This window comes from Trachinotus anak, unplaced genomic scaffold, assembly GCF_046630095.1.
Source record: "Trachinotus anak isolate AG129_WGS33_773 ecotype Australia unplaced genomic scaffold, CSIRO_AGI_Tana_v1 ptg000011l, whole genome shotgun sequence".
Taxonomy (NCBI): domain Eukaryota; kingdom Metazoa; phylum Chordata; class Actinopteri; order Carangiformes; family Carangidae; genus Trachinotus; species Trachinotus anak.
Window position 1 is genome coordinate 30815657 of NW_027273862.1, and position 23852 is coordinate 30839508.

General features: G+C 47.2%; 1 protein-coding gene across 4 annotated transcripts in view; it reads right to left on the reverse strand.

The window, feature by feature from the left end:
- The window catches only part of plekhg4 (pleckstrin homology domain containing, family G (with RhoGef domain) member 4), a 47581-nt gene that overhangs the window by 14586 nt on the left and 9143 nt on the right, over window positions 1-23852 (reverse strand). For 2 of the 4 annotated variants that reach the window (XM_071489892.1, XM_071489891.1), the window contains exons 1-5: window positions 18169-18266; window positions 5650-5847; window positions 2486-4757; window positions 1413-1619; window positions 27-150 (exon numbers count right to left, since the gene is read on the reverse strand). In XM_071489892.1, the coding sequence (XP_071345993.1) occupies window positions 27-150; window positions 1413-1619; window positions 2486-4757; window positions 5650-5847; window positions 18169-18171 (2804 nt within the window). In that variant the 5' untranslated portion in view covers window positions 18172-18266. Of the gene's footprint in view, window positions 1-26; window positions 151-1412; window positions 1620-2485; window positions 4758-5649; window positions 5848-18168; window positions 18267-23852 lie in introns of those variants that run through there. The other 2 variants (XM_071489893.1, XM_071489894.1) reach the window with 2 other exon arrangements.

Below are 23852 nucleotides of genomic sequence, written 5' to 3' on the forward strand. Positions count from 1 at the left end.
CTGCCAGGCAGGTGGGGGGTTCGTACCTGAGGGTGGAGGTGTAGTAGAGGAGGAGGCGGAGCAGCGCGGCCCTGTCGCAGCCGGGGTCCGACCACACGGAGCTCCTGCTGGAGACTGTCAGCAGAGCTCGTCCACTCCTGTCTCTGGTTCCTGCAGGAGACAGAGAGGAGACACTGACTCCAGGAGGCTGGGACGCTGCGTTCACTGACACTCAGGAAATCACAGCTGTGACTCTGTGAAAACACTTACAGCTACACAACACTGACACAGGTCACCTGGTCACCTGTGTGTTATGATGTTACACACAGTGTTTGATGATCACGACCTCGACTACAAACGTATCGACCTGTAGGAAACAGGAAGTAGATCTGTGTGTCCACAGATGACATCAGCTGCGTCCACAGGTTCACGTTTCTCCATGAATGTGATTCAGGGTTTTATTTTATTTATCATTATAAGATTATAAAGGCACAGAGGTCTCCTCCTCCTCCTCTCCACAACAAACACACCAGTTGATCTTAACCAGCAGAAACACTGAATAAACCAGTTTCACATTTAAAGTCGGTGATTGGTCGACGCTCTTCAGTGACACAGGACGTCTCTGATTGGCCAGAGCTGAGCTGACAAACACAGCACTGACACATGAGCATAGAGGATGTGACATCACTGACGGGCAACCAATCAAACGGAGCATTACCATGATCAAAATCACAGATTTTAGATGATGTTCAGATGTTTGTGATGATGTAAAAACAAAACTCAACAACATGTTGCACAGAGGTCTGGTTGTTTTCAGTGTAGAACAGTTTTATATTTTGTTGTAAAATATGAATTATCCGCTGTCGTCTTGTGACTGGACTTGATGTGTGTTTTGTTTTTGGAGCATGTTTTGTTTTTTCTGTGCAAGTCTGAAGAGGAGACAAAGCTCAGTTTGTTTTCATCACTGCAGATGTTCCTCCGCTGCTTAATAACTGTGGATGATCACACATCTGTGCACGACGCAAAATAATAAACCACAAACATCACAGACATGTGAGCTGCTGCACAGAGAACACTGTGTGTGTGTGTGTGTGTGTGAGAAAGACTCTCGTCGCTGCAGGAGCCTGTCACACAGGTGAAGACAGGAGCAGGTCAAATGTCTCAGTGTCCCTTCCAGCTGTGTGTTGACAGCTGTGACTGGGATCACAGAACTGGTCCCAGTTTGACCCTGGAATGACGTCCTGCAGGTAAACTGGGAGCTTCCTGACTTGACCTGTCAAACTCTCTGCAGACTTTCTGGTCTTCAGACATCTGACACCTGAGATGGGAGCTTGTGTCTCACCCTGGTCTTAGCCTAGGATCTAGTCTGAGAATCAACTCTGGGTCTGAGCCTGGTCTAGATGAAGTCTACCTGAGGTTTGTGTTTTTCTCACCAGGCAGACAGAGAGCTCCAGAGCTCAGCAGAACCCTGTGGAAGCTGAACCGGGAGGACTGGGAGGACCGGGCGAGCTGTACTGGGACTGTGGGAGCAGCTGACTGATCCAGCTGAGGAGAAGGTGCTGGTTGTTCTGGTTCTGTTGTACTGGGACCAGTAGACACAATGACTTCTGTCTCAGGAGGCGGCGGCTCATCCCTGAGGCCTGTGGAGGGAAAACACACAAACACACACTGAATGACCTGAAAGTTTACACAGACTTCTATACTTGTGAGGACCTTCAGTGTGCCATTGCACTTTCCCCTTGAACATCCTTCGAAGAGGTGAGAACCACACAAAGCGTCCTCTCTGTCGAGGTCTCTCCATCCTTCTGAGGACTCAAACTGGTCCTCACAAAGACAGGAAGACTTCAGACTGGCCTGACTGATACAAATCAGGACTTTATTTTTGTAGCGTAATGAGGAGCTCAGTGTCTGTAGAAGCGTCCTGCTCTCACAGTCCAGGTCCTGGAGTCTCTTCAGGTGTTCAAACAATAATTTAGTGGACAAATGAAAACAAAAGCTGCTCCTTCTGCAGAGTTACAACTGAGCTAAACCTCCAGTAAGGTCACACTCTCACTCTCACAGACTCTCACAGACTCTCACACACACACACACACACACACACACACACACACACACACACACACACACACACACACATACTCTCACAGACTTTACTGGACTGAAAGCAGAGTTGTATTCTCCTCAGCCAGAGGGGAGAGACGTTCAGTCCTCTGACTCGTGTTGATCAGGCTGAAAACAGTCAGTTAAAGAACCTAACGATCATGAACGCTAAACTGCTGCTGATGGTCTACATCCACACAGGTGAGTGTTAGAACAGGTGTGTGTTTTGTTACTGAAGAGCCTGCGGAGGAGGAGGGAAGAGGAAAGGGAGGAGAGGAACTAGTTCAGCCAATCAGGGGAGGAACAGGAGCAGGAGAAGGAGGAGGAGGAGGAGGTGATACATGAGGATAGAAAGAGTCTGATGATTTATGGAATGAAAGTGAGGAGGAGAAACAGGTTTCTGTACCTTCAGTCTGAAGCTCTGCAGTTCTTCCTCCACCAACCTCCTCACAGCTGCACTTCTCCTCTCCCTCCTCCTCCTCCAGCTCCTCCTCCTCTTGCTTCCTCTGTCCACGTTCAGACTCATCAGGTTCAGTCCAAAGTGAGTCTGCATCCATCGCTGGTGAGGAGACGCACGGTGTGTCGACCTCCCCAGACTCCTCACAGTGTGTCGGCGGTTTGAGGTTTTCACAATAAGAGTCCTCAGAGTGTGTTGTTGGTTTAATGTTTTCACAATAAGAGTTCTCAGAGTGAGAGTGTGTTGTTGTGTTAATGTTTTCAGCATAAGAGTCCTCACAGTGTGATGTTGGTTTAATATTTTCAGAATAAGAGTCCTCAGCGTGCGTGTGTAGTGTGTTGGACTCTTCAGAGTGTGTGTGTTGTGTATTATTTTCAGAATAAGAGTCCTCAGAATGTGTATGTTGTGTGATGTTATAAGAGTCCATGGGGTGTGTCTGTAGTGTGTTTTCAGAATAAGAGTCCTCAGAGTGTGTGTGTATTGTGTTGGACACTTCAGAGTGTGTGTGTTGTGTGCTGTTTTCAGAATAAGAGTCCTCAGCGTGTGCCTCTTTATCTATGTGCATTTCTCCACCTTCTCTATCTTCTTCATCTTTCTCTTTTCCTCCTTCTTCCTTATCTTCTTTCATCACTTGCTCCTCCTCCCTTCTTTCTTGACTCGGCTGCACAATTATAACCTGAACCTCCTCTTCTACCTCCACCTCTTCTGCTTCATCCTCCCCTAACTCATCGTCTCCCTCCTCATCTAACTCTTCCTCTCCATCTCCATCCATCTCTTCACTTTCATCTCCCTCCTCCATTTCTCCTCCCTGATTAGCAGTGTGTGTGTGTGACAGTAACTCTTCATCCCTCCCACACTCGGTCTCTTCCAACTGTTTCACCTCCTCCTGCACCTCCTCTCCTTCCTTGTCCACACCCTCATCAACTGACACTACTGTTTCATGTTTTCTTTCCTGCCTCTCCAACAGCTCTCCCTCTCCCCTCTTTTCCTCTGCCTCCTCTTCTTTCCCTCGTTCTTCCTGCTCCTGTTCCTCCTTCTCTCCCTCCTCCACCTCCTCCTTCTCTCTCTGTTCTCTTTTGTTCTCAGGTTCAGTGTTTAGCTTCACATGCCTGCCTGAATCAGTACCTTCTGTTTGCTCCTTTGACGTCTGGTGCTCCAACTGACTCCCACAGGTTCCCACAACATCAGGTGGAGCAGAGGAGGAGGGGGGTGGGGTGCGGGGGGAGATGGGAGTGAGGATGACGGGTCTGCAGGAGTCCTGGTTGAAGTTTTCCTCAATGAGCTTGGAGCAAAGCCCGGTGTGGGAACTGACCTCCACACAGGGCCAGGAGGAGTGTGTGGTGCTGACGGAGTGTGTGGTTGTCGTTTTGGGAGTGTGTGTCGTAGCAGCAGCGTGTGTGTGAGTGTTGTGAGGTGTGTGTGTGCTCACTGCGGACTGTGTGTTGTTGTTCTGAAGAGTGTGTGCTGTAGCAGCAGAGAATGTGTGTGTTCCTGGAGCTGTGTGTGCAGAGGTGTGTGTGCTGGTCCTGGTTCGGTGCTGCAGGCTGATGGACTGGGTTAAGGAGCCTTTCTGTGGGGAGAACCGAGGCAGCGGGAGCTCCGTCAGTTCCACGTACTCCCCCTCCGAGTCATCAGCCTCGCTGCTCGCTGGTGATTGGTCGGTTTTTGTAGAGGATGGTAGGACCTTCACACCCTCTGGTATTGAGGAGTTAGTATCTCTAAACGGATCACGTGATGTGTTAATCAACGTATCTTCATCCCGAATGGGGGACTCCTTGTTGTCCTTCAGGGTGGTCCGGGGCCGGCTGATGAATTGTGGGTAAACCAGGTCCTCCCAGGGGACCCTGAAGACATCTCCATTGGCAGAGAGGACGCAGTGCTCCAGCCTGGATGCTCCTCGCTGCTCCCTCTCCCTGTTGACAGAGTCTAGCCAGGCCATGCTGAAGAGGGACCGCAGGGTTATCTCCAGCACCTCCTGCTGCTCCACATAATGGCTGCCAGCCGACACGCTGCACAGGAGCAGGCGGGGGCAGGAGGTGAAACTGCTCCTGCAGGTGGCACTGTGTGCTCGAGGAGGAGGAGGGGCACCAGGAGAAACCAGCAGGTAGAAGTCACCTGGACGGAGGAGACGCTGGTCCAAAGGACAGAGCTGAACGACTACTTTCTCATGGACACACAGAGGCCAGCCCTCGTGACGAAAGAACGAACCACAGTACTGCACCTGAGGAGGAGAGGGGAGGGCAGAGAGGAGAGGGGGAGAAGAGAGGAGAGAGAACATTATTTTTCAGTGCCGGTTTTTCTGTGTCTCTAACTTCCTCTTATCTCAGATTAATTCCAGGTGTTTCTGCAGGTTCAGTTCTGCAGGTAGTTTCCAGGGTTTGTCCATGAATCAGGATCAGTCCCAGTGTTACCTGAGTCTTTAGTTTGAGCTGCAGACAGATAAAATGTGATGTTGCTGACTGAATATGTTGCTGTTGGTTCAGAGGTAAATGAAGCAGTGTTAGTTCTGTTTTGAAGAGTCCTCCTCTCTAACAGCTGTGGTCACATCTGTCTCCAGTTAAGCTGGTGGTCTTGCTAAATTAGTCTGATCTCATTAACCACTGCAGCGTCACACAAACACAGCTTCGTGTGTTTCTGGCTGCTGTCCAAACTGCACATTTACAGTCAATAATCACATCAACAGGACAAACACTGTTTTCAGCTGCTCCCTCCCCTTCCTGACTTCCTGCTGAACACCACAGCCTCTGACAGCCTCCAGTCTGTGGACAAGGCGACGCCCAGTAGAAGCAGGTGAGTGACGATCCCACAGAGTCACCTTAAACAAACATGACACATCAGCCAATCCTGTGTGGCGTTCAACAGGCAAGAACAGACACGACCGGAGGGAGAGGGTGGTCTGTTTGACTCATCAGTGAGAGTCAGTTCATCACAGAGTGAAGTCCTGACTCACAGACACTGTGATAATCTACATCTGAGCTTCTTGTTTGTTCCTGTGCCCTCACACAACTTACATCATATCTACGTCCTGGAGAACAAATCAGACAGGACAGAAGGACAGGATCCTGCAGACAGGACAGAAGCTCTTACAATCAGACAAATCCAGGGATACTCACGCAGGCATGTTCCTGGAGTTTATGTAAGAATTGCTTTGCAGGCAACAGAAAGTGGAGCAGGTACCGGAGACCGTCGCCTCTGTAGCAGGTCTCCACCACGTTGAGGACCTGACAGAGGACAGTTGTGGATGTGGCCTGGAAAGGGGGGTAGAGGGCTGACAGAGCGGTCTGGATGCACTGGTCTAGAGATTCAGAGTCCTGAAAGGAAGAAGTCAAAGAAAGACCAGGGTCAGACAGGATGGAGACTATAGGACTACAGATCAGCTGTTAGCCCTCACAGACACAACCGGACAGTAGCTCTTCATTTATCCTAATGGGAGACTGTTTCAGGTCATGTGATCAGGGTTCTGGTTCTCCATGGTCTCGAGGTCACGATAGAGAACATATGTGTGTGTCGTTACGCACATCCAGCTGCTGTTGTGAAAAACACCACACCTCCACATCACATTCCACTCAGACAAAGACCAGAGACACTGGGCCACGTCCAGATCTCAGGAACATTTATTGTGGTTCAGACTGGCCTGGTCTGAACATCAGACCAGTGTTTCCAGTATGACTGACCACAGCACACAGCAGAGCCCTGCAGCCTGCTCTGCTATAATTAGCCCCCACATTTATGTCCCTGTGCTATACATTAGCCTCCTCAGTCAGCTGTTCTCCGTCTGTACGGCGCTGTAACGCCGCTCTCACGCACGGCAACACGCCTCTTATCAGCACGTGTTTGTTCTTTGAGTGTACAGTTAAAAACAAGTTCAACATTTCAGGCTAACCACCAAGGGTGCGCCCGGCGGGCCCTGGAGGTGCGTCTGGGAGGCCCCGTCTGTGGCGGTGAAAACAGGAACAAGGCTGTAACTGGATCCACTGGTCTGTAGGCAGTGGAGACTGGTCAGGTAAAAATATCAGGCTGCACACACACAGTCTGGCTCCAGACTGCTGAGTGTTTCACATGTGTGTGTGTGTGTGGTGACATACATTTAAATGATCCGTTTATGTTAGCCATGTATTTCTGTTATAGCCCACTCCCCTCCCTCCTCTTCCTCCTCTTTAACCCAGATGGATGATGAAGACACCACACTGACCGACAGCTGTGGCTCCACTCCTCCTCTCATCATTTCATCCACTCCCTGCAAATGTGTCACATCCTTTTCTCAATCAAAGCCTGTGAGATGTGACTGCACTCGAAGCAACGGATACTAATGTACAATTAGCTTTAGCTTTTGATTTATTATTTGTTTCGACGTTAAAATTTCTTATTTTGTTGGATCAACAGATATTCAGGTAACTGCAATGTAAAAAAGAGAGAAGATGAGTTAATCCATTAATAAATTAACATCATTGTTGGTGAACGACCAGCAGTGATGTATTCAACATGTGTTCACACCTGGCTGCTGTTATGGATAAATACCTGGTCTCTACCTGCTACAAGGTGGCGTGTTAAACAGAGAGATTCATGACTGTGTTGGTGAAACGTTGTGACCTTAACTGCCCCCGTGGTCCAGCGTTCTTCACCCAGGCCAGAGTTACAGTCCCCCGTTATCAGATGACCAAAATCCACCTTACAATGACTCCATGTCTGATTTACAGTAGAATTCTCCCGTTTCCATGGAGACCGTTGACTTGCTGCCATTAGCTCCTGCGATACCTGTTCTCGCTGCTGTGAAGCAGGTAACATTAAAGTATGTGCTGCTGTCTCATCCTCACCACAGTGTTCATCAAAGATCACGAGAAGTGAAACTGTCCAACAATCACTGAGCTGAGGAAGGTGCAGTGATGCAACTGTAGGCAGTCGACGCGTCACGAACTGACTTCAGGTCTGAAACGCTCTTCATTTATCACCAAAAACTCGCTGAGGTCAGACAGTCAGAGGTACCTTTAGTTTATTTTTTCCTTAGTTTGGTCACTAAGGTCTTTTGTGCAACAGTTTAACTGACTTTAAGTGATTCCTTAAGTATAAGACTAAGATAAGAGAAAACCTTAAATACTTTAGTGAGCATTTTAAGGAAACTTAAGGAGAAGACTTAAGGGTGTTTTGTGCAACTGTTTATGTTTTAAGAAAACCTTAACTCAGACCCTTTTGACAGCTGACTGCAGGACAGACTGATTCACTGTCGACAGGACAAAAGGTGGAAATCTGACTTGGTGGATTTCCTCTGTGCTGATGGAGCTGACAGTTTCCACCTGCTTCCAGTCCAGTCCGCCGCTCACCCGGCAGCACAGCCAGCGTCCTGCAGTCTGTGTGGAGGCGAATATTCTGGATGTGACTCAGGCAGGATTCACACAACAACTGGCAGCCAAATGTGGAGCTGGGGCCAATATTAGCATCAGGCTATCAGATGACACATGGCTGGGAGGGGAAAGAGGAGGGGGGGGATTTTTGTACTGCTGAAAGGCACCGTGACCGACAGATCATGGGTCCAAACTGTTGACACGAGCAACAACCTCATACTGTGTTTACTCCAAGCAGAGGAAAGACTCAGAGGAAAAGAGACAGAGACCTGGTACTTTAACATCAGTGGAATCTGCAGCAGCTGAATCATCATCACTTTTTTCAGACTGTAACTTCAGTATTTTGTAGATTTATCATTTACAACAGAGCCTGGTCTGGTCCGGTCTGGTCCGGTGTGGTCTGGCTAACTCCAGCAGCACAATCACATATATTCTGATTGTATCATCTGAATTAACACAACACCAACTGGACCCAAAACAGAACCACTAACAAAGAGCAAACACACAACACATGGTGCAAAATCATATTTGTATATGGACCAATATTTAGGTCACACGTAGGGACTGAGATGTTTGACTTCAGAGGAGACTGTTGTCAATTTGCAATCGTCATCAGCAACAACACACTCCAACAACACATACAGACACACAACAGAGACTCACATAGTAAATTAACCAACAAACTGAGGAACAGAAGAAACGTTTTCTGACAGATTTATGTTTAAACATTAACAACAACAACCTGCGTCCAGATCATTGATTTCATTTAACTTTTATAAAACCAGGTCAGTCACATCGAGGATGACGAGCTCTTTGTTGTGTCAGCGCTACAAGTTTCAGACACATCACTACAACACCAGGCGCACAAGTGACAATCAGCACAACACCAGACCTGAACCACAGGAGACCAGAGGTTCACAGATCTGGAGCCAGACCATCTGATCATCAGATTATCACAACACACTGACAGCACACTGCTTTGTGTATTTACACAAACTACGAGCAAAGTGGTTAACTTATTATAAATTACTCTTTCTTTATGATACAAGCTTTATGAAAACCTAGAAATAAGACAAAGACATGAATCTGTATCTGCTGCTCACACACACACAGTATATAAATGTGGGGATTACAGTATTAAGACTGCAGCTCAGTCTGGCTCTGAGACGGGGGGGGGGGCACATCAAAGCAAGCTGAGTGAGGTTCCCATGGGAGATAGGGAGGCCACCCACCCTGAGGCCCGGCTGAATAATAACTTCATTCTCCTCCCCACACCAGACTTCTGTGATAAAAACACACGTTTTACTACTTTTATTTAGCTTCACAGTTTCTCTGAGAGAGCTTCATTTCTGTCATCACTGACAATATAAACAGCCAATTATAATGAGGTCAGAGGTCAAACCAGCGGATTTAAAGATCCTTCCTCCACAGTGCTCTCAGAAAGAGCTGGGATTTAGATTCAGTGGGGGAAAAAAGAAAAACTTGAAAGCTGTGACTGAACTTGGTGACAGATTCAACAAAAACCTCTTCAGCTACAGAAGAGAAGGAACAGTTAATCTTCATGAAACTAACACAGACTCAGGGCTGAGCTTGTTGTTGGTCTGCTGTGAAAACATGATGACACTGTATTATTGAGAGCAGATTATTTTGGTAGTGTGAGGCGAAACAGGAGAGACCAGGCGAACCTGATCAACATGTCTCCTGAGCAGCAGGCGAAAGACGCCGAGACGTCCTCACGCTAACACATGGACATGATGATCCTCATTGTCGCCAGTTTCAAAGATAAAACGATGAAAAACAGCTGTGAGAGCAAATAATCTGGGTCCTGATAAACTACAAGTCCCATGGTGCATTTTCACTAACAAGGATCTAATCACAGAGCTTCATGTGCTGTTGTAGAATCTGCACACAAGTCTGACTCTGGATCAGTTTGGGATGAGGTCAGTTACCGTGGCACCGTTTGGCTGCTTCTCCATAGCAACAGCAGCTGAGGCTCATGGGTACTGTAGTCTTTAGAGTTATCCCCTAAACTGAACAAAAAAATGTTGTGACATTATCCAGGAACATTAAGGAGATGACAGCTGACAGATAATCAGACCTTTATTCTGAAATCAGACGTGTCAGTTAAATAATCCAACACTGTGACAGTGTCTTGTTCAGGTCCTTAGAGCTGAGGCACGTCCTGCCAGTGTGTCTGTCCTCCTGTGTGGTTGGTGTGGAGGTCACAGTGGGTGGTGTTTAATCATCCAGATGGAGCCTTTAAGATAATCCAATCTCTCAGGTTCTGCTGGTTTAATGAATAGTCAGTGGCAGCCTCTCTCTCCCTGGAGGACCATGATTCATACACACAACTGTTCAGCTGACTGCTGATGGAAAAACCAGTTCCTGCTGGGTGTGGATCAGGGTGCAGCACGTAACAGGGTCACTGTCAGGATCCACAAAGACAGGATCCTGCAGCCTGAGGGATCTCGACTGAGCAGATCTGGATCACAATCCAGTGTGTGTGTGTGTGTGTGTGTGTGTGTGTCTGTATGTGTGTTTGTGTGTGTGTGTGTGGCTGATATGATTAAACATGTCTGTACCTCAGGTCTCTGCAGTCATTGGTGGAGAAACCTGTCGGCCATATTGAAGCTGTGTTTAAACAACACGACCATAAAGAGGGGTCACGAGTTTCCGAAAAGCACAGGTCCTGACCTTTTTTAGTAACCAATCATGGTGACACAGCGTGGGGAGGGAGGAGCTTTAAAGGCGAGGGACCCACAGGAGACATGACCTTTGACCCTCACCCCCCACCCCCCACTTACAACTGAACAGCTGTCTTCCAGAGAGAAACGTTTTAGACCGGAAGGTCTAACATCCAAGACCCACTGAAACCTGATGGGTCAACCTCTGGAGGAGGTTTGAGACTCTTTCTATCCAGATGTTGAAATGGGTCATCTCTCCAAGACACATCTGTAATCTTTCTCCTCACCCTACCTCACAAAAAGATATTTAATACCTGTTTCACTGTCACACCAGCCAGAGTATGAGAGTGTGATGGAAAACCAGCATGGAACTGAAGTTACTTATTTAAAGGAAAGTGATTTGAAAAAATTCCTGGATCTGCCCCTTTAACCAGATGTGCTCCAGCTCCTGCAGGACCACGGTGCACCACAGACAGCCCCACACGGCAGAGACAGCAGTGAAAATATTCAAAATAAAACCAACACTTTGACTGATGAGCTTTTTTCTGTGGCTATATTTTTGTGCTGACCCTGTCCACAGGAAAAACACTGACTGTAGATCAGAACCTCACTCAACCTCAACTATCACTTTAAGCTCTCTGACCTGCAGCGCTTGCTTTGATTTATCTTTCTTTAGATTTGAAATCAAGCATCTACTTGGTTGTTTTTTAAATGGCTTTGAAGTATTTATTCATTTTAAGTGCAATATTCTTAAATTCAAGAGCAATATCTTAATATTTCTCATAGTAAATGTTCTGTATGTCCCCTTTGTTTTGAAAGTCTTGTTTTTCTGTTTTGCAGTGATCAGCTGTAACACCCCTAATTTCACCATATTCTTGTACAATGACAATAGAGATTTTCTGATTCTAATTCCAATTTTTTGTTATTGGTTAAAGCAAATTCCTCATATGTTAAAACCTACTTGGCAATAAACCTGAACCTGATCCTGAGTCTGTGTGACATTATTGGCTGTAATTAGCAGAGGACTTCAGACACAGGTTTAAGCAGATAACCTCCACTTTCTAAATTATTACAGAAACCTAACAAGCTCCACAGGTAACATTAGTCCTGTGTGTCTCAGGAGTCATGTTACATCTGTCCAATCCAAACCTGTCTTGCACTGAATTTAAATCCTCAGTTTCCTCTTATGATGCATTTGCTTTCTCACAGGTTTGTTTTTTAACTTGCTGTTTCCTGCTGCAGCTTGTTGGAGAGATGCTCTCCCCACAGGGATCAAAGTTTCATCTCTCTGATATTATCTTACTCATGAATGAGGAGCGGGAATGAAAGAGCGTGGCTGCTCGGAGAATCCCAGCAGTAAAGTGATCAGTGCAGAGGAGTAAATGTTGTTGGGAGCTGCGGGGGGAAAACAAGAGGTGAGAGCTGAGAGGGCGATGCAGATAAAACAAGAGAGAGAAGAGGAATGTTGCAGAGACCGACGCTGTCAGAACACATCCAGTCATCCCCAGAACACACACACACACACACACACACAGTTTAGACGCCTGAAGGCGTGAAACAGTTACTCGGAGAGGAAATCAACCCCTGCCGGCCTCCGGCTGTTCGGGTATTAACTGTGTGAGCTGTGAGCAGCATCCAAGGCTCCAGGCTGCTTCAGCACAGACCTGAGCTCAGGTACAGCCACAGTTGAACTGATGGCTGATGTAACGGAGGCCGAACCTGAGACGTGTCTCTGACTGACCCGGCTCAGTCTGACTGCAGGAGCAGCTCGGGTCCTCTGCTCTCAACCAAACACTCTTTTGGGGGGGGGGGGGGGGTTCATCTGTCCCACACAAACGCAAACCTCTCACCGTGAGAGGAAGACAAAGGCGTCCAAACCTCGCCGGCTGTTTTGAAGTAGAGACTGATAGCGGCGAGCGATGACCTTGACATGCCGAGAGTTTCTAAAACAGCAGATTACATTTTAGGGTTTCTCGGAGCAGAGACGTCTCTGAATGACTCCTAATGCTGCTCAACAAGCTGAGCCCAGCTGCGCACAAAGAGCCCGACTTCAGGGCCCCCTCCGCTGAGGTAATGCCTCAGTCCCTCTGGGACCTGGATCTCCAGCCACCAAGAGGTTCAGAGGGACAGCGCCTCTCTAAAGACATGTAAAATCTGAAATCATCATCTCAAAGTGAACTGAGCCGTCAGTCCAACCTGAGCTGATTCAACAGGAGCCGGGCTGAGGTGAAGGAGCCACCGGCAGCTCCTCCGCCGTTTTCCTCCACACTAGAAGTTTGACACTGCTGGTGCTCTGAAGATCGACCATGAACAGAGATCCTGTGATCTTCTATCACAGGATCATTTCATATCACCATAGTGATTTCATTAAGAAACGGTTTAAAATAACCACGCCACAGAGGCCACGCCCCTCTTCACAGCAAGTTATCTTGGGTTGGTTCAGATGCCTCCTGCTCTTTCTTTACAGTTTCATTCTCCTCCATTTTTATTGTCACTCTCTTCTTCTGTGGTGGTTGGCAAACCAGCTTAGAGGAGCATTACCACCAACAGCTGTGGCTCTGACGTCATGTGACAACATGGCGCCGTCTCACTGCCACACCGTGCTCCCACGAGCGGGCTGGACCCACAGATCACTGCCGGCCCTGATCACACCATGAGACAGATCTTTTGTAGAAGACGGCACTGAGTGCGAAGAGCAGCGGCAAGCGGACAGTCATCAAAGATACAAATTACAACTTCCAGTCAGGACTTTCACAATAAAATCACAGCAGAAACAAGATGCAGATTGTGATTCTACCCACAAATATATCCCAAGATTCATTGCGTGCTGGTGATGAAAGCAAACAGCTCAGCTCAGTTTCAGCTCAGTTCAACAGTAACGGTACAACTGTTAAAACCAACGACCTTTAAACCTCAAGTTAATCGTGTTGTCAAGGTTGCTATGCAACAGGAGCTGAGATTTGTCAGTGATGCAAAGCGAAAATCCTCCGTAGACCAGACCAGACTCTCTCATTTCAGTTTGCCCTCCGCGGTCTGTGACGGCTACAGAGGGACACACCTGCGTAGGCCGTGTCCTCGGAAGGATCCGCCCCGCCCCCCCGGATTGTTTTTGAAAAGGTTCAATATTCAGCAGATTTCATCAGCTCCCCTGTTTGTGTGGACGTTTAATCCAGTTTCCAATCAACACAATAATCTGATGTGTTTCACAACCAGTGACAAACAAGTGGAGGAGTCAACGCACACACACAAACTTTCTGTTTCCACGGTTACCTAAAAACATGGTGGTGTTTTTCTCTCAGGTCCAGACAGATATACACAGGATGAGTCAGGTCAGTTCAGAGGGGCTTTTATGAAAAACAGGAAAATTAAATGTGATATTCTTGTGCTGACAGTGTCTGAATCACTTTATTTTAATTTATTTAATTCAGTTTATTCACATGAGACGTTATTAGCTGATCTGGAGTCAGCTAATGGTTCGATTTGTCAAATTTTTCTTTCTAACTTGACAAAAACATCAGATACAGAATAAATGGTTGTAAATGTAAATCAAATCATGTCGCAGTGGTTTCTCACTGAAGTAGGTCAGAATTTAATGTCGGGGGCACATCATCTCCTAACGGGTGTTAGGTTCAGGTGTTGGGGTGTGTCGTATCAGTGGAGGGAAGAGTTTGTGGGGCTTTCAGGGAGCAGGAGGATCACAGCATGTTACAGCCGAATCCTCTGGATCTGCAGGAACTCACTGTGCTGCCTCCTCTTGAGTCTGAGACCACGACACCGCCCCACGACTGTCCTGTCCCAACAACACAGCACTCAACGCCCGGGACAATGAACACTTCCTGTCAGTGACAAGTCCTGAGAAACAGCTGTTCAGAGGAATAAAGGCCTCTCCAGGTGAGCTGCAGCCTGCAGGTACAAAGACTGAGCTCCTGACATCTGACCCGACAGGCAGCGCGACAACTGCCTCCATCAGGACATGAAGCGACGCCCAGCGGGGCAGTGTGTTAAACGTGAGACAGACCCTGAGGCTGACCAGCACATTCAAGTCTGGGTTCAAGTCCACAAAGGACTCAAACACTGCAAAAAGCATCACCTCTTCATCTGGAGTTAAAACATCAGAAAAGACTCTGCGCAGCATCTTCTGGTTCTGACGTCATGTTTCAGTGTTTCAGTGGAGATCTGTGGTTTCACCCAGGCCACTCCCTCCTCCTCCTCCTCCTCCTCAGCTCATGTGTTTTTAACACCTTCCTACATTATCTACTTTTTGAGGCTCAGTTTTCAAAACTGCCAGATATTTTTGGATGGTCAATATAACCAGATCCTCTGACTGGGAGGATCCTGTGTCTGGGATGTCGGGCAAGAATAGCCACATAACTAGATCGAAATATACAGTTACAGCCTCTGTCCCTCTCCCAGCACGGAGGTTAACTTTATTTAAGGCCTGAGAACTTATTTATGAATCAGATTCGTACTTTGACTGAATGAGAACTACATCAACACAGGCCAGGTTATTTCTCCTCCGAGTTCAGCAACATTCAAATCCACAGGAGACATTTTGTTCTTGAGTTTTTGACTAAATCTCTAAACAGACGGAGAGCTTTTTTACTGACAGTGAGCGAGGACAGAGGCAGGAAGGGCGGGAGAGAGAGGAGATGACCTACAGCGAAGGGCCTGGACCGGATTCAAACCCAGATCATGGTGATCAGGACTCAGTCTTGATAAATGGTCCACAGTTAGCTGGAGGTGCAGTAATCAATCAGTCCGATGACGATAATCTATCAGCAGCTATTTGAACAAGTGATCGGTCATTTCAGTCAAAATGACACTGAAGACCTGCGGTTGGTCCATTAAACAACCTGAATAAATAAATCACTATGAACTGAGGGGAACAGGAGTTCTTTACATTTAATGGGCAAAAAGTGTCAGTGAAATTCCGCCCACTGAACCAGACGCCGTATTGATCATCTATCACATCATAACTGTGTTAATCTCTGAACTACCTGCAGTGAATCCTCATCAGAGCCCCCATCCATCAGTACCAGTCCATTATCTGAACATTCCTGCTTGCCCGCCCGCCCTCCGCCTCTTTACCCAGCAGCCCCTCGACAAGTCCAAACATCTCTGACTTCGAGTCTCTGAGCAGAAGCCTGAACACGTCCAGCGTCCATCATCGTCTCCACTTCACTCCGTCTCTCGTTGTGAGACTCGCTCGGTGCTGCTGGCTCACAACAGTTCTACTCTTTTATTCAGTCAGTGCTTCGGCTGTTTGTAAAGATGATAAACATATCGTTTCTTCTTCATGTGATGGAGCCTGACGGAGGTTTGTTTAGGCCTCTCTTTGTTTGGGAGGAGCAAGTTGGAATCAGTGGCTCTCGCTCCGAACTGGCGTCCAGACTGAAAACAGACAGGTGTGTTTGTGCGGGCGCGTCGCCACAGGTACACGCCAGAGATCCAGACCAGATCAGTTTATTACACAGTCAGCCGCTGTTTTATCCTCCATCCTTACCGGGTAAACATCAGAAATACACCATCCACATTATACAAACTCATCTGCCTGGAATGTGCACCTGTGCACATTTGATTGGCCGACAGCACAGAGCGCTGCTGGATTGTGTTGCAGGTGAAGTTCTTGCAGCCTGTTTGAAGGTGGAGGCCATCAGTAAACATCCGACTCTGTCCTGCATGTCCCTCTGTCTCCCCTCACTTCCTGTCCCTCTCTACTGTCCGATCGAATAAATAGTTGGTTTCACAAACCAAACAACATCAGGACACCGAGTCCATCAAAATTTATCAACAAATGTTTTATCTGTAATTAATCATCTGTCGCTTTTCAGACAAAGACGACTCTGTTGTGGTTTTTCCAGTCCTGGTTCTGGTTTCGTATAAAAACCTTCGTGGTCCAACAGGTCTGAGCTCGTTCAGCCTCAGTGACAGCCACGGTCCTATGACACATGAAAACACACCCATACCTGTGTATGTACAATCACGCACTGTCTCCACGGTAACACAATTCCATCCCCGCTCAGGTGTGTGTGTGTTTGTGTCTGTGTCAGTATTAAATATCTATTTAACCTCTACTATCCCAGCACCACTACACGAGTCCTCCAGAGACAGAAGCAGACCAGACCAGAAACCTGCTCCGGGATCTAGACCACCTGGGCCTTGTGTTCAGTTTCTGTTGGTTACAGTAACATCAGATTTGCAAGTCTGGCACAAAATAGAAGCAACTTTTAGAAAAGTCAACAAGACACAGTTGTGGATGTTCAGTGTTTCCACTGAGTGACGTTCTGAGCTCCATGATATCGTTCCAATGAAACCTGACGACAGATTTCCAGCAGTCTGTCTCTGTGTTAGAACTGAAGACAGGTATCCATATAACTGCCAGGTCGAAGGTGGACCGGACAGTCTGGACGTTCATTTAACTCTCACCTCCTTCTTTTTCCCCGTCAGTGTTTTGCTCTAAAAGCTGGAGATAAACAGACGTGTTTAAAAACCTGTGTGTGATTCTGCACCAACTCCTCAGTTCATCTGTCTTCATGTGATCTCTCCTCTCTGGGCTTTTACAGATTTACTCAGGTGTCCTGTTCTCACCCATGTAATGTCACCAGTTCACAGCTTTATACACAGGTAGGTAAACAGTTATCACTCCTGACAGAAGCTAAAACCACAGGGCTGAAAGAGAAACCAAGATGAGTTTACAGTAAACGATCACTCACAATGTGAGCATCAGGAAAACATAACCACCTGACGGACTACAGGAGGGGCCGAGGGACAAACAGAGAAACCAGGAGCTCAGAGCTGATGCTGCTGGCACCACTGTTCTACATCGACCCCTGTGAATCCTAACATGTTCTCCACAGCACCATGTCGCTGCAGCTCTATGATGCCTCCACTTTTTTATGTCTCCATCAGATGAAAAATATCCTGCATGTCTGATTTCACATGTTGCACACATCTCTGACGGATTTTGTCTCCTTAGAAACTTTAAGATCTCCACTCGAACTTTAAATAAACTCCTGAGAGTTTGAGCAAACAATTATTAATCAGTAAGAGGAGGGTTTTCAAAACATGTCTGCAGGAACTGAAACATGTTCTTAGTGATTCTTACGGCTGACAGAGGAATCAGCTGTGATGTGCTGCGGGACAGTAAAGTCTGAAGTGAGTTACTGAAACCACCACAGCCTGAAGACCAGGTCCTGGTCTCAGCCCTCGCACCGGGCTGAGGTGATGGATCTGAGAAACTGAGCTGTTCTTTACACCAGCGTTATTCTCACACACACACACACACACACACACACACACACACACACACACACACACACACACACACACACACACACACACACACACACACACACACGCACGCACGCACGACAAATGTTTGAAGAATACACTTTGGTGGAAACCTTACACCCCTGCTGTGCCCTCCCCCACCGTAACAAGCCTGGCTTCAACACACACACACACACACACACACACACACACACACACACACACACACACACACACACACACACACACACACCCTCTGACAACATGTGCTCCAAACTGGAGTTGTAGAGAAATGTACAGACTACAGTGTGTGTGTGTGTGTGTGTGTGTGTGATCTTACCATGGTGTGTGCAGTGTGTTGTCAGTAGTTGTATATTCCATGTTCCCCTCTGCCTGTCTCTGTGTGTGTGTCCCCCGTCCCGTCAAGTCTGAGTCTGCTCACTCACAGTCCAGCCTCTCACACGTTAAGCCCCTCCCACCAGCTGCCAGTCACCCCCACCCCCCCACCCTCACCTCACCTCTCTGTCTCTCTCTACTGGTGACTTGTGAGTCTTACAGCAGCTGAGTGTGTATTTATTCTCTCACCTTCAGCAAGCAAACCAACAGTCTCCATGGAAACAGAAGAATTTTATTGCTGTAAAGTCTCTTTCACTGCTGCAAATGCCTCCCAAACTTTTTAAGAGATTCTGTGCAATACCCTTAAGTCCCTCCCTCAGCTAAGGAGAATTTAAAGTGTAGAAAGCTTAAAATGTTTTGTTGTATTTATGCTTGAAAAAGATGTCTGAAATGATGAAATGATCATCAAAATTGTAATCAATGATTTAATGCCGTCACATGCTTTAAGCTTCAGGTGGACAGAACAGAAATCAGACTCATGTTCCTCCACACATGAGTATAAAGTAATGAATGGACAGAGACTTCACGAGTGTTGAATTCATTACTGCACTAACTGGTTCCACATGTTCCACACTGGGCTGGATTCACTCCCAGTCCGAGCCCAATCCGACCTCTGCTGAAGGAGAAGAGGTGGCGGTCACAGCTGGAGACAAACAGCTGGTATTTCACTGCCGGCATCATCGCAGTGAAACGACCTGAGTTTGGGGTCGAGGGGTACAGATGATGTGATGGCAGCGGGCCAGTAAGACACTGAACTGGGGCGGATTATGGCCCAGTTGGCTCAGTGCCTGTGGATTTCCTGCTGTTATCTGTCAGCTGATGACGGGTGTGTTATCTCTGCTGCTGAGGCTCCGGCACAGTCTGAAAACATGGAGTCTTTGTTCAACAGAGCTTCAGTTATCAGCTGCTCAGTGTGTCCATCAGTCTGAGGTTTTTTATTCAGGTTTAATCTTTATTTTGCAGTAGTTTTGTTTATATGTTATTGAAAAGGCTCAGTCACAGATCTTTACACTAAGATGTAAAAAGACGGGACATTTCCTGCGTCTCTTCCCCGTTTCCACGTCTGTCGATGTTTGTTTTTCATCCTGTCAGTTCATCATATTAAAGTCTGATGACTTCTGGCCACATGGCTCACTGTGTTATCTATCACTGAATGTGAAGTGGTCTGGCTCTTTAATCCAGTGGCTCTGCCTCGGGCTGATGTGATGAACAGAGCAGTTCTCTGAGTTTTACATGTTGAACTTTAATTTTTTTTTTGTCTCTTCACAGAAAAGGTTGAAAAGTTCATTTTCAAAAAAAAGCAGTGAGGAGGGTGGTGTTTAGCTCAGTGGGTAGAGCACCCGCCCCATGTGGTGAGGCTATAGTCCTCACTGCAGGCGGCCCTGGTTCGAATCCCGCGCCGGGCGGCCCTCTCCTGCGTGTCATTCCCCTTCTCTCTGCCTCTCTCGACTGCCCTATCCAATAAAGGCAAAAAAATAATAAATATAAATATAAAAATAACAACAGGTTGAGCTGCTGGAGGTGCTCTGACTGAGTTGTGGGAGGTGGGGAGGAGCTGATGAGGACATACAGTTACAGATTAAATGGGTCAGGTACAAGGAGCGGTTTTCCTGATTTCCTGCTGTGTGTTGAAGATGGTGGTTTAACTGAAAACACAGTCACATCAGTCAGGAGCCAATCAGAGTCTAAACAGTGACCTCAGCAACTGGTTTCCAGTTGTGACGGAGAATTCGCTGTGGTGGAGGAAGTGAAACAGGCCTGAGGCAGCTGGACTTCAGGTGTGTTCACATCTCCACTCTCAGACTTATAACTGGAAACCATCACGGTTCAAATGTCCAGTAGGGTTGAACTGTCCACTGAAACCAGTCCAAGGGTGTGAGGCTTTTAACTCTCCTGATCCCAGACCAGTTCTGAGGCTGCTCTGGATGTCAAAAGACTGGAAGTCCAGCAACATGGACAACAACTTCCTGTCAGTGATGTCACTCGCTTCAAACATCTGCTAATCACAGACAGGAAAAACTAGGACTGAAGAAGAAGATCAACAGTCAAACTCACATTAGATTTCATAGAGAAATTCATGGTCCTCAGAGGATGAATCCTCACACAACTCAAGTCTGAACAACAACATTTCTGACTGTGCTGCCACCTGGTGGAGGTAAAACACACTGTCACAGGACACTGCACACACCTGTGAGTGTCTGCTACACTGCTACCTGACCACACACCTGTGTACACATCCAACCAGCAAACACACCTGAGCAGCCCTACACACACACAGCCACACACATACAGACACACACACACAGCCACACAGACACACACACACACACAAGCAGACACACACACACACAGCCAGCCACACAGACACACACAAACACGCAGACACACACACACACACACACACACACACACACACACACACACACATGCAGACACACACACACAAACACACACACAGCCGCACACACAGCCACACAGATAAACACACACACACACACACACACACACACACACACACACACACACACACACACACACACACACACACACAAAATGTCCTCACTTTCCCAAAATGTCCTCACTCTGTTAGTAAAATACTTTTTTTGGTCCTTACTATGTAGCAAGTACAAGTACACACACACACACACACCCCCCCATTAGTCAGTGTCAGTGATTCAGCAGCAGTGTACACAGGGAGATAACAGTGTGTAACGGGTGTAGTAGTAACAGGAAGTTCAGAGCTGGATAAGATCAGACTGACACTGATCAAACATTAGCTCATTGGTTCATTCAGCACCAGGCTCCACTCAGACTCTCAGCATTAATCAGACGTCATGTCTCCTGGGTGGGTGTGGATCACTGCCTCCAGTCTTACCATCATCTGCTGATACAGTAAAAACCAAATAAGGACCAGACTCTGGAGGAACATATCCACCAGGAACCTGCTCCTCTCAGAACCTGAACTTTAGGTTCTTCTGGTTTCCTGTGTTTTTACAAACCAGGACATTTCGTGAGTCCGTGGGATGCCTGTCTCTTGTGTGTCATGTTCTGTGAAGTCAGGAAAACAAGGGAAGGACCGGACCTGATGTCACCGATTTTCTTTCAGGTTCACTCTGAATCCAGGTCCCTGCCAGGGCCGACACAGGTCTCAGCATCTCAGTCACAGTAACATTACATCTGTTTAACCAACCAGCATCGACAGCACTGCTGCTGACCTGTCAGATTACCTGAACCTGGATTTAGTTTCCCAGATACTGGTCCAGAACTAACACTGAATACACATCAGGTTGCACTTCTTTGCGCTGCTGGAAACATCTGGATGTTCCATGTTGTCCATGTGTGACCAGTCACCCTCAGCTGTTAGAGGAACTACTCTCCTCCAGCACAAAGACCTATTAGCTGTGACCCTGACCTCGCTGCATGGCTGAGAGATGACTCTGCACAATACCTGACAGCTGCATTAGATCATAATGAAGTTTCTCTAATGGAGGGAACAGATGAGCGTCTCCACAGTGACAGATGAACGCACATGAACATAAAGTCTGTCCAAACATGTCTGTTTCATCAGGGTCCATATGAGTCCTGTTTACCCTCCATGTTACATCCAGTGTCAACCTGACTACATCACTGATGGAGACTCTGACAGGACCCTGCTGTTTTCCCTTCAGGCTGTTTCCATTAAAATCACCAGTTCCTCCAGTTAATGCATCAGACATACATACATTTACCCTGTTTACACGAGAGCCGACAAAAAACTGTGACACCTCCCATCTCAGCTGAGCCGTTTCCTGAGAGGAACCATTAACCCCGTTAACCCTGTCTGTGTGTGCATAAAAACACACTGTGTGTGTGTGTGTGTGTTTGTGTGTGTGTATGTGTGTTTCCTGAGCACACCTCAACAAGACCGATGCTGACAAACAGGACGTTCACACAGTTTCTGCATCTTCATTATCACCAACAACAAAACAGTCAGATACACAACATCATCACAAGGGGACAGGAAGGAGGTCGGAGGTCAGGGGTCAGAGGTCACTTAGGTGTGTTGTAGGTGACAGAGACATCCATGTTGGATCTGAGCAGAGGAATGTGTGAGGTCTGAACACTGATCACCTCCACAGACCTCAGGTCAGTTTGATCCTTCACACCTGGGTGATAGATTCATCACATCGGCTCCAGACACTCCTGAAGCCGAGGTGACCTCTGACCTTCGATGTTGACTCCATCCACGCTGGGGTGGGGGAGGGGCTTCACTTCCTCAATAAAAGTGGTGGTTGCACTACTACTATTCATCAGACAGGAGCTTTTCACACTCTGATGAGGTGAACCCACCAAACGTCAGCTGTCTGTGTAAAAACAGAGGAGTGATGCTTCACCTCCGCTCTCACATCTACACACAGAGAATAATACGTCCAGTTTATGACGTGTAATTAGGCCACTAATCAACGCAGCCTTTCAGTTAACGATCTCACCTGTAATAACGCAGGGTTTAAAGGTCACTGACAGAGAAGCGTTAACCCGAGTCGGGGAGGATGAAGACGTCGCTGCTCGGACCAAAGAGAGGGAGGGACGTCCTGTCCTTCCACAACATCAGCTCAGGAGCTGTTTAAAACACTCGAGATTAACAATAGTCAAAACAACTAAAACAGACTCATATCAGGTTTAGAACAGGGAGGTTAAATGAATGATCAAACAACAACTACACACATGATCTCAGAGGAGAGTGACAACCGACACTGACTGGATGAACCCAGCAGAATCCCTGGACTGGGTCAAACTACGAACCCTCCATCTCCAGTGTTTTTGATATTAACATGACAAATGACTAATTTTACTTCTGAGACCGGCCCTGGCTCATTTAAAAAAAATCAATAATAATGTATCAACCTTTGGTATTTTCTTTACTCTAACACATAACTTTAACAGTCCTGATACAGATCCCTCAGGTCTGACTCTTTTATTAGGACCCAGATACTGAGCATCACCTCACAGGTATGACTCTACCTGTTGGAGCGGTCAGGTGGTGCAGACTGATGTCACAGGTAGTGAGGGGTCTCTGTGCCTCTGTGTGTTCACTGAGCCCCTCAGAGGAGTCGCTGCCAACAGCTGCTCTGTGTGTGTTTGCCCTCAGCCGTCCTCTGTGATGACAACAGTGAGGAGATAACATGAACCATATTCACATCAGAGCAGAACGAGCTGATTGGTTCAGCCTCTGGTAAACAACCAAACATATTTTCTGTCAGCGCTCTGAAGGGGACACATTGCATTATGGGTAGACTGTGAGGCTTCTGAGGAGGAAATTAAAGGAAGAGACTCAGCCTGGAGTTAATATCCTGTTAGTGTGAGCAGTTCAGGTAACATCTCCGTCCTCTCGACATGTGGATTCATTTCTGTGCAGACACGACCTCTATCCCAGTCGGCTGCTCCGCTCTGCTTCAACCAGCTGAAGACGACGGTATCTCTCTGAACTTACAGAGAGTAAATATCAACACCTTCAGCACCAAGGACACACAAAGACACTCAGGTGACATGATACCTGCTTCATTCCACTGACCTACAAGTGGAGGTAACACACCACAATGATGGCAGAAAAGAAGAAGAAGGAGAAGGAGGAGGAGGAGGAGGAGGAAG